The 11157-nt window shown below is 31.9% G+C and overlaps 1 protein-coding gene across 1 annotated transcript; it reads right to left on the bottom strand.

Moving 5' to 3' along the window:
• Positions 1-8293: 8293 nt before the first annotated feature.
• LOC132062060 (uncharacterized) lies at positions 8294-10702 on the bottom strand. Its single transcript, XM_059454730.1, has 3 exons — positions 9770-10702; positions 9502-9691; positions 8294-9182 (listed from the first exon to the last, which is right to left on the bottom strand). Exons 1-3 carry the CDS (start codon positions 10220-10222, stop codon positions 8584-8586), a joined length of 1242 nt encoding a protein of 413 aa, XP_059310713.1. The 5' UTR covers positions 10223-10702; the 3' UTR covers positions 8294-8583.
• Positions 10703-11157: the final 455 nt, after the last annotated feature.

Here is an 11157-nt window from a genome sequence, read left to right as displayed (position 1 = left end):
GCAAGAATTTAGGTAATGGAATCGGTGGAGGATCGTGTATAGATATAATGGAGAAAAAATCGGAAGAGATTGAGAGACAATGAGAGAGAAAATGGGTTGATGAGGGGAAAAATATGAATACAAGCCTTATGTTGCGGTTGGTTTTTTATTTTAACCGTGTTTAAATGTTTTAGTTATGTACGATAATTGATATACACCTTTTAGTTATGGGATGTAATTAATTTAAAGTATAGCTACTAGATATAAATAAGGCCTAATGTTATCTACACCATGTAGTTAATATATTTGATGAAATTTTGATTGATTTTTATATTTATATTAACTAGTTTCTCGGCACGTGCGTTGCACGTGTATGTCGAGTCGAGTAGCACATGATTAGTGTAAAATAATGTCAATGTTATTAAAATAATGGTTTGACTAATAATTAATACATGAAATAATAAAATACAAGCTTTTGTGAATGATCAAGAATATAGATGGTAATGTAGTGACTTATTTATCGAAGCAAAGATGATCAAATGGTGTCTAAATCTATGAAGATTATCAATCAACGTTTAATAAGTTATACTTATGTTTTTTCCTTCTTGTGTTTATTTTTTATTTTACGATATACAAACATGTAATTAAACGTATCTTACCTAATGTTAGTTCTTGGTGTATGTTATTTCGTCCGTTTTGGTTGCTCTGTCACAACAAAAATTCAAGTGGTCGACATTGGTCTCCCTCTTGAACGTATAACGTAAAGTTGATCCTGTGAGAAAACATGTTATGATAAACTACACAATCCAACGTTGAAAATTTGCTTTACTTCCCACGTGCAATTCATCCTAACAACTATCGGCTAGGTTAAAAAATTGCCCCCTAATCTTGTGTTGGCTTTGCCAACTTGTTGGGTTGCGGGCGGAGAAAAGCGGACGTGGGGACTCTGATCGGGGCGCAGTGTAACTAAGAGAGCCATTCCATTTAGGGTGAGACAAAATGGGCGGGCACGGGCGGTCTGATGTTCGAGCCGATTGGTCAAACGACATGATTTATTAATTATCGTAATTGTAAAACATATATGTACTAGAAATTATTTAGGACGAATATTTACATTAATTACATTGTCCTTATGCAGAGACGAATTTAAAGTTTGAATTTAATAGGTTCGACTTCAGCATTAAATTCGTTATAATTTTAGATTACGAATTCAAATTTAATATATGTGAAGAAATTTTAGTGGAATTTCATAATTACATTCATTAAGTCGCACATGTTGATTTATAATTTGAATTTAATGGATTCGACTTCAGCATTAAATTTTAGATTACGAATTCAAATTTAATATATCTGATGAAATTTTAGTTGATTTGCATATTTACATCAATTAAATAGCATATATGGAGAGATGGATTTAAAATTTGAATTTAATGAATTCAACTTTAGCATTAAATTCATTATTATTTTAGATTGCGAATTCAAATTTAATACATTTGCTGAAACTTTATTTGATTTTCTTATTTACATTAACTAGTTTCTCGGCACGTGTATGTCAACTCGAGTAGCACATCATTAGTGTAAAATAATATCGAATGGTTTCAGTTATTAAATGAATCATATTTATCACTGAATCATTATTGAATAATTTTTGTATCCTTACTTTATTTTTAGCTAACTGATAAGGCGATTGGTTGAGTGTAAACACTCAATGTAAATAAACATTTATTACTATTACAACATATTTAAAACTGAAAAGACTCAAATATGTCATCGAACTATAGGAAATGGCTCATTTATGCCACTCGTCAATAGTTTGGCTCATTTATGCCATCGTCGTTACAAAAATGGCTCATTTATGCATTGTCGTTACCAAAATGACTCATCCATGCCATTTTTCATTAACGCTGATTTTACAATACTAGATATGACACGTGGTCTCCAACTAGATTATGGTTGTAGGTGGGTTGGGTGTATGGGTCGGATTTTTTATTAATTTGGGATTTAAAATTGAGCTGGTTTATAAACTACGTAGGCCTCTAATTGGAGGCTACGTGTCATTTCTGGTATTGGAAAACTGACATTAATGAAAAATGGCATGGATGAGTCATTTTGGTAACGGCAATGACATAAATGAGCCAAACTATTGACGAGTGACATAATTGATCCATTTCCGATAGTTCAATGACATATTTGACCCTTTTTCGTATTTAAATTACTGACCCTTTTTCGTATTTAAAATTACATAGTTTTAAAAGTCTTTATTTCTCCCTTAAATTTCGCGCTCAAATCAAATAAGTTCATAATAATTAAATAAGTTTTAAGCAAAAATACCAAGGAGTAATTGAAGATTAAATTACCCAACTGGTTGGGAGGTAAAACCCAACAAACAGTCAATAAATGTGTAAATCCAAGAAAAGTATTCTTTGCTTGGGAGTTGAGACCTTCGAAATCATCATCCCCTCAATCTCCATACCCCTAGAGAGAACCATTATTTTTACTATTCCCAATATATTTCAACCACGTGTTAAAGCTCACTAATTTTTGTAACTTTCACTTTTCTTTCTCCACCACTCCACTTGTCCCATCAAAGTAAAAAAGCTCTCACACAGTTAAAAAGGAGGTCAAGCTTGTTCACCCACATAATCTCACGTCTTTAAATATAATTGAGTAGTACTCCTACTTAATAGTTTAAGTATAAAATAATCGAGTAAAATTAAGAATTTACAGGCCGAGGAAGAGTAACGAGTAAGCTATAAAAAATTCCTCTTTGTTTATTCATCATTGTCAAACTGATCTTCAATTAAAGTAGTTCCTTGAGAGTCAAAATACTATTGAGGTGAAGAAACTGACCTACGTGTATCGGGAGATAAAACTATTATAATTGGACTTGTGACATTAAAATTTGATGAGTTCCTCTTTTTAACTTCAGGTCAATTTTTTTTTTTTTTTTTAAATTTAAACATGAAATCTTATGGTTCTACTTTTATTATTGACCAATAGATCACATCTAGTTGTAAAAATTTAAACATGAAATCTTATAATTCTACTCTCATTATTGACCAATAGATCACATCTGGTTGCAACCAATTTGCACATACCACAACAAATTCTGAATAGCTAATCTGTTCAAGTTTATCTTCGCTAAATTTAAACATGAACATGAAATCTTATGATTCAACTCTCATTATTGACCAATAGATTACACTCTAGTAAATACTTTGGAGCCATTCGGTTATATGACGAGATAATTATCTTAATACAAAATTTAGAATTAAATTTATTTGATATTTAATTGCAGTATTAACTGAAACCAGGATAAAGTTGTAATGTTTCATCTTTTTAACTTGAGGTCAATTTTTTTTAAATAACGGTTGTGTTTGAATTAATTTACGCATATCTCAACTATTTCGAGATAGCACTGTCTTTAAATCAACTTGACATACCACAACTATCTCAGAATAATCCTATTTATTAAGTTTACCTTAGTTTATGCATGCCTCCACTATTTCATGATAACGTTGTCTGTAAATCAACTTGCACATGCCACAATTATTTCAGAATAATTCTATCTACCTTCAATTTGCGCATACCTCAACTATTTCAAGATTACATTGTCTTCAAATCAACTTGTACAAACGACTATTTCATAATAACTCTATCTATTAAACTTTACCTTCAATTTGCACATACCTCGATTATTTCAAGATAACATTGTATTTAAATCAACTTGCACAAACCACGATAATTTCAGAATAATTCTATAAGTTAAAGTTTACCTTCAATTTGTGCATACCTCAACTATTTCAAAATAATGTTACTTTAAATCAACTTGCATTTATCACGACTATTTCAGAATAACTAGCCTATTAAAGTTTACCTTCGCTAAATTTAAACAAGAAATTTTATGGTTCTACTCTCATTATTCACCAATAAATCACACCTTGGTTGCAACTAATTTGCACACACCACGACTATATCAAAATAACTAATCTATTAAAGTTTGCCTTCGCTATATTTAAACATGAAATCTTATGATTCTACTTTGATAATTGACCGATAGATCACACCTTGGTAAACACTTTGGAGCCATTCGGTCATATGATGAGATTATTATCTTAATATCAAATTTGAGATTGAATTTTTTTCAGTTTTTAATTATGGAATTAGCTGAAATCAAGATAAAATTTTAGTGTTCCTCTTTTTAATTTCTAGTCAGTTTTATTTGATAATGGTGGTGTTTGAATTAATTTACGCACATCTCAACTATTTCGAGATAATATTGTCTTTAAATCAACCTGTATGCTATTTCAGAATACTTCGATTTATTAAGTTTACCTTTAATTTGTGCATGCCTCAACTATTTCAAGATAACGTTACGGTAAATCAACTTGCACATACCACAATTGTTTCAAAATAATTCTATTTCAAGAAAACGTTGTCTTTAAATCAACAAGGACATACCACAACTATTTCAGAATAACTCTACCTGTTAAAATATATTTTCAATTTGTGCATACCCCAACTATTTCGAAATAACGTTGTTCTAAATCAACATCCATATACCCCCACTATTTTAGAATAACCAACCTATTAAGGTTTACCTTCGCTAAATTTAAACATGAAATCTCACGAATCTACTCTCGTTATTGACTAATAAATCACATCCTGGTAAATACTTTAGCCATTTGGTTATATGAAGAGATTATTATCTTAATATAAAATTTGAGATTAAATTTATTCAATATTTGATTATGGTATTAGCCGAAACCAGGATAAAGTCTTAATTTACCTCTTTTTAACTTCAAGTCATTTTTTTTTTTTAAATAATGGTGGTGTTTGAATTAAGTTATGCATATCTCAACTTTTTCGAGATAACATTGTATTTAAATTAACTTGTGCATACCACAGCTATTTCAGAGTAGCTCTATGTATTGAGTTTATCTTTAATTTGTGCATGTCTCAACTATTTCAAGTTAACATTGTCTTTAAATCAATTGTACATACCGCGACTATTTCAAAACAACTCTATCTATTAAAGTTAACTTTCAATTAGCGCGTACCTCAACTACTTCAAGATATCGTTGTCTTTGAATCAACTTACACATACCACGACTATTTCAAAATAATTAATCTATTAAAGTTTACTTTCGCTGAATTTAAACATGAAATTTTATGATTCTACTCTCATTGTTGATCAATAGATCACACTTTGATTGCAACCAACTTGCACCTACCATGACTATTTCAGAATAGCTAATCTATTAAAATATACCTTTGCTAAATTTAAGCACGTAATCTTATGGTTCTACTTTTATTATTGACCTATAGATCACACCCCGATAAATATTTTGAAGCCATTCGGTTATATATATGACGAGATTATTATCTTAATATAAAATTTGAGATTAAATTCATCCAATATGTAATTATGATATTAGCTGAAACTAGATAAAGTTTTATACCACATCTTAAAATTATTATTATTACTATTATTATTTCATAGAAAAGGTGGAGTTATTATCAGGAAAGAATTTTGATTTGAACCAAACGACCCTTTAATCTCTTAAAAATGTTGAAATATAACACTCAAAAAAAAAATTGAAAACATTTTTAAAAAAAATTGTTTTTGAACTTGAAATATTATTCTTATCTCGTCTTATTGATCACTATATTTGGCGTTTCTTACCACCTAAATTTGAACTTATCTGATTAACGTCCCACTTTATTATAGTCCCGTCTTATTGACCACTGTATTTGGCGTTTCTTGCCACTCCTAAATTTGAATTTATCCGATTAATGTCCCACTTTATTGACTTCTAAATCGCCAATAAATGCAATTTCGGATGTAAATACTTAATCTCCTAAAAATGCTAAACTAAGAAAACACCTAAAAAGTTTTAAAAAACTTAGTAAAGAATTTGTATGAAATCATATGGTTCGACTCATAGTTCACATAGTTCACAACCTGGTTGCAACCAACTCGCACATACCACGACTATATCAGAATAACTAATATTAAAGTTTACTTTCGCTAAATTTAAACATAAAATCTTATGATTCTACTCTGATTATTGACCAATATATCACACCCTGGTAAATACTTTGGAGCAATTCGGTTATATGACGACATTATTATCTTGATATAAAATTTGAAATTAAACTTATCCAATATTTAATTATGGTATTATCTGATATCATGATAAAGTTTTAATGAGTTCCACTTTTTAACGTCAGGTCAAACTTCCAAAATTTAATTATGGTATTATCTAAAACCATGATAAAATTTTAATGAGTTCCACTTTTTAACTTCAGGTTAAACTTTTTTAAAATAACGGTGGTGTGTGATTTAATTTACGTGTATCTCAATTATTTTGAGATAACACTGTCTTTAAATCAACTTGGACATACCGCTGTTAGTTCAGAATAACTCTATTTATTAAGTTTACCTTCTATTTGTCCATGCCTCAACTATTTCAAGATAACGTTGTCTGTAAATCAACTTGCACATACCTCAATTGTTCCAAAATAATTCTATCTATTAGAGTTCACCTTCAATTTGCGTATACCTCAACTATTCAAGATAGCGTTGTCTTTAAATCAACTAGCACATACCACGACTATTTCAGAATACTCTATCTATTGGAGTACACCTTCAATCTGCACATACTTCAACTATTTCAAGATAACGTTGTATTTAAATCAACTAGCATATACCACGACTATTTCATAATACTCTATCTATTAGAGTACACCTTCAATCTGAGCATACCTCAACCATTTCAAGATAACATTGTCTTTAAATCAACTAGCATATACCATGACTATTTCGATGACTCTATCTATTAAAGTCTACCTTCGCTAAATTTAAACATGAAGTTTGTGGTTCTACTCTCATTATTGATCAATAGATCACACCCTAGTTGCAACCAACTCTCACATACCAAGAATATTTCACAATAACAAATCTATTAAAGTTCTTTTTTTCCGCTAAATTTAAATATGTAACTTATGGTTCTCTCTTATTATTGATCAATAGATCACACCCCCGTAAATACTTAGGAGCCATTCGGTTATATGACAAGATTATTGGCTTAAACTAGGATAAAATTTTATACTACATCATGAAATTATTGTTTTATATAAAAGGTGAGACAAAATCATCCCCTGAGATATCCTTATTAAATCCATCCGATATCGAACAATCCCTTAGAATTGGAATTTTTGACATTATAATTTAATGAGTTCCTCTTTATTAACTTCAGTAAATAATTCATTTTAAAAAATAATAGTGTCTGAAGCAATTTAATTTTACTTGGTGTTTTTTGGCTCTTCTAAATTAGAACTTGAAATCTGATTCTCGTCTCACTCTATTGACATTTGCTTGACGTTTTTTGCCTCTCGTAAATTTGAACTTATCCGATTAACGTCCCAATTTATTGTCTCTCGTAAATTTGAACTTATTCGATTAACGTCCCAATTTATTGCCTCTCGTAAATTTGACCATATCCGATTTACGTCTCACTTTATTGACTTCTAGATCACCCACTAATACAATTTCAGATTAAACACTTAATTCTCCTAAAAATGCAAAACTAAGAAAACACCTAAAAAGTTTTAAAAAATTAGTCACGAATTTGTATTTGACTATTTCTAGAAAATCAAAAGAAGAAAAGAATTGAGAACTTCAAAAAGAATAAAAAAGGTTGGGAAAAAAAAAAAAGTTATATTACTCCATTTGACAACACACACGAAAAGAGAATATCACGTTATTTTAATGAGTACTCCTTGGCAAAACCCCCCTTACCGCTTTGCCTCCTCTTCACGGTGTTCAAGATAGCACGAGTTCCTGCCGTCATCCCCATCACACGTCCCTTCTTCCCAAAAACTTGTTTTTCTCATTTCAAAGAATATATAATAATGCAGAAAATACAGATTGTTCCCTACTTAGGAAACATATGGATATGCATTATTTCTGAGTTCTGATGAAATTTAACCATAGACAAAAGAGTGAAAAGACCAAGGATACTATTAATAATTTCAACATATCCGGTCTAATTCAACGAATGGGTTTGAAAAGGGTTGAATGTTGTAAGCAACTCGTATTCCGACCTTGAAAGGTAAATACGTTTTCGATAGACTCTCTACTCAAGCAAAATATATCAAACAAATTGAAATAAGAAATGGAAAAGATGCAATCATGACAACAAATTATAAAAGCGAGAAAAAGCATTCTGAGAATAAGAAAAAAAAAAAAAACTAAAACAGAATAATATAATAATGAAATACGAAAAATAACAATCAAATGGCAGAATACTACTAGTAATAATTTGTTCTCTCTATTTTTTTTCTTTGCAAAATTATTACAGCAAGGATAGTTCTAGATTCTTATTACAGACCCTCGCTAGACAAAATTAAAAGGACATAACAACGGAGAACGGAAAAAGGAAAAAAAGGGTTTCCGATCTACTATATCTGAAACTCCGATCCTTCTCTCTCTATATTTTTATATATTTATATATTTTTGTACTAGAATTTTTTCCCCAAAAAGTTAGAAAATTCATCAGAAAAAAAAAAAGAAAAAAGAAAAAAAAGAAACAAAATTTCTTAGGGCTTGTCCCTGAGAAGAGAAGCCAATCCGGTAACGACGACCTTGTTTCCTCTCGGCTTCAATGCTGGAGGTTGCCACGTCATCATTACCGGCTTCACCGGCTTCTCTTCCTCGATGCCGGAAACTTTCTCCGGCGGCGGCGATGAAATCAACGGTGACGATTTCTCCCCAAAAATCAGCTCTAATTCTCCATATTCAGAATCAGATATCTCTTTGCTCTCCGCTAACTCATCATCCTTCACCTCACTCTCAGCTTCAGCTTCGGCTTCGGCTTCAACTTCAGCTTCAGCATCAGCTTCGGTATCATTTTGTTTGGTTCGAGTGTGTGGACTGAACCATTTGGCTTTGATGTACTCGGCTTTACGCCAAGGAGCGATATGCATACCTTTCTTCTTTAAACTAAGCCGAGCCGCTTCAGAGACGATGGAAACTAATTGCAGAAGCCGATCGGATTTACCTACGAAGATGAACGGAAGCAATTGAAGAGCCGCTTTGTAACTACTAGTTGATCGAGCAATCTCAAATTCTGATCTGAAATCTACATCAATCAATACTCTTTCACCTTCCACAATCACATCGATGTACTCATATTCACCTGAACAGTTCCCCCCAAAAAAAATAAAAAAAAATTAATCAGAGTACAAAAGTTGACCAAAATTTGACACATCAATGAGTTAGAAAAATCTATCTTCAAATATTGTTTGACCGTGAAATTAATCGGATTTTGAAAATTTATCTTCAAAAATTGGCTCAAACCAGTTTTTTTGAGAAATTTCATTTACAATACAAAACTTCAATTTTTTTTTCCAAGTCAATCAAGTTTCAAAAACTCAAATTTTCAGAGTTTCAAATTTCGATTTCAAAATCTATGGGGAAACGAGAGCTAAAGCACATAAAAAATAAAAATTATGTACCTGCTGGTATAGAAGAAGCCTTTTCCCATTTGGATTTGCAAATGGAAGCATTGTAGCCAAGTTTCGATAGTTCATCGGTGACGATTTTTCTCAAATCGTCTTTACGCTTACAAGCTTTGTTTTTCTCAACAATTTTCGAAGTATCAGCTAACAGATTTCTCTCAACAACAGTTGCACACTGAATTAAGCTCTGAATAAAAATAAAAAAACAATCAGATTAATTTGAAAGAAAATTGCTTGAGTTGTTAAAGCTATGATTTTTAATTACCTTGAGAACATCGATAGAATCGCCAAAAGAGGAATTTGGAGTTATAACTGAGTCACCAAAATCAAACTCATCATCAGAGCTATCATTATTGTTTCCATTGAAACAATTACAGCGATTTCGACCACATTTAGCAGCAACAGATGGTTTTTCATTGTTCTCTTCGATGAAATTCTGAACCATTTTAGCTAAACAAACTGAGCTCGGCTCAAACTCAGTCACTACCGGCGCTGGCGCTGGCCCCGGCAATTCAGTACCGGCGCCGGAGCCTACATTCGGCTTCTCTGTCGCAGCCGATGAAATCCGTAACACGCTAGGGAACGGCCGATCGAAGAACCTTTTAAGTCGTGATTTCACCACTGGCGGCTTTGCAGCGGTGTCGTTTTGGATCGATGATGATGACGATGATTCTCTGTATGTTGAAGAATCAATCGGTTGAATTTTCATCGGAGGCATCTTATAAAATTAATGGTCTAAAGCCAAATTTTTTGCATCTAAAACCAGCCTAAATCCTCACGGACTCACAAAAAAGCTCACAAATACAAGAAAATTTAATTATCAAAATTCACCTACTCCACTTCCTTTATCCAATAAACATCAGCACCGTTTACTCATGGAATCCATCAAAGCTTTCATATATGTAGTTTAACTCAAAAAAAAAAAAAACTGATCGAATTTTGGATAACTTAACTCTCTTTAGAGGTGAGAAAAAGAAAAGAATGAGTGTTCATTTGGTGAAGATTTTTCATGGAAAACGTGACTATAATGAGCTGAAACACAAGCATTGCATTTATGAAGAAAGGAATATGTCGCCGGAATATTCATTTTCCGGCAAGGAAAAAAAAAGAACTATGTGAAGGAGAAAAATAAATGACTTTTTATTTTCTCTTTCTATTCTTTTCTTTTCTTTTCGGTCTTTTGTTTTTTTGTGAAGTTGAAGTTAAAATGATAGAATATGAGGTGCTTTATATAGAGGGAAGTGGGGTAAAGAAGAGTGAGGGGGTGGATTGCTGACTAGGATATTAATTTCCACGTCATAAATTACGTGCACGGATAATTGTAAAATTATGGGGTTACGGGGTGGAGTGAATTTGAGTGTGTTAAGATTATGACACGTAGTGTAGATGTTAAGTGGACGGTAGAGATTGGCGGAATGGCCTATGTGAAGAGCGTGACCCTGGTTTTGCGGAGATACTCGTAAAGGGTGATCGTGGCACTATGTGAGTGACTGGGAATTCGAAACGGAAACATGAAATGGGGAAGCAATTTGGTGAGAATTTTGGGCTTTTATGGGGGGTTATGGCCTTATTGGGGTAGAATTAAGGGTAAAGGGAAAGATTTACTCATGTACTCTAGTAAATAATTTACATTTACCCCTAATAAGTAACAAC

Source organism: Lycium ferocissimum, chromosome 1, assembly GCF_029784015.1.
Source record: "Lycium ferocissimum isolate CSIRO_LF1 chromosome 1, AGI_CSIRO_Lferr_CH_V1, whole genome shotgun sequence".
Taxonomy (NCBI): Eukaryota; Viridiplantae; Streptophyta; class Magnoliopsida; order Solanales; family Solanaceae; genus Lycium; species Lycium ferocissimum.
Note: the sequence above shows the minus strand (reverse complement) of the source record. Positions and strands in the feature narration are given on the sequence as shown.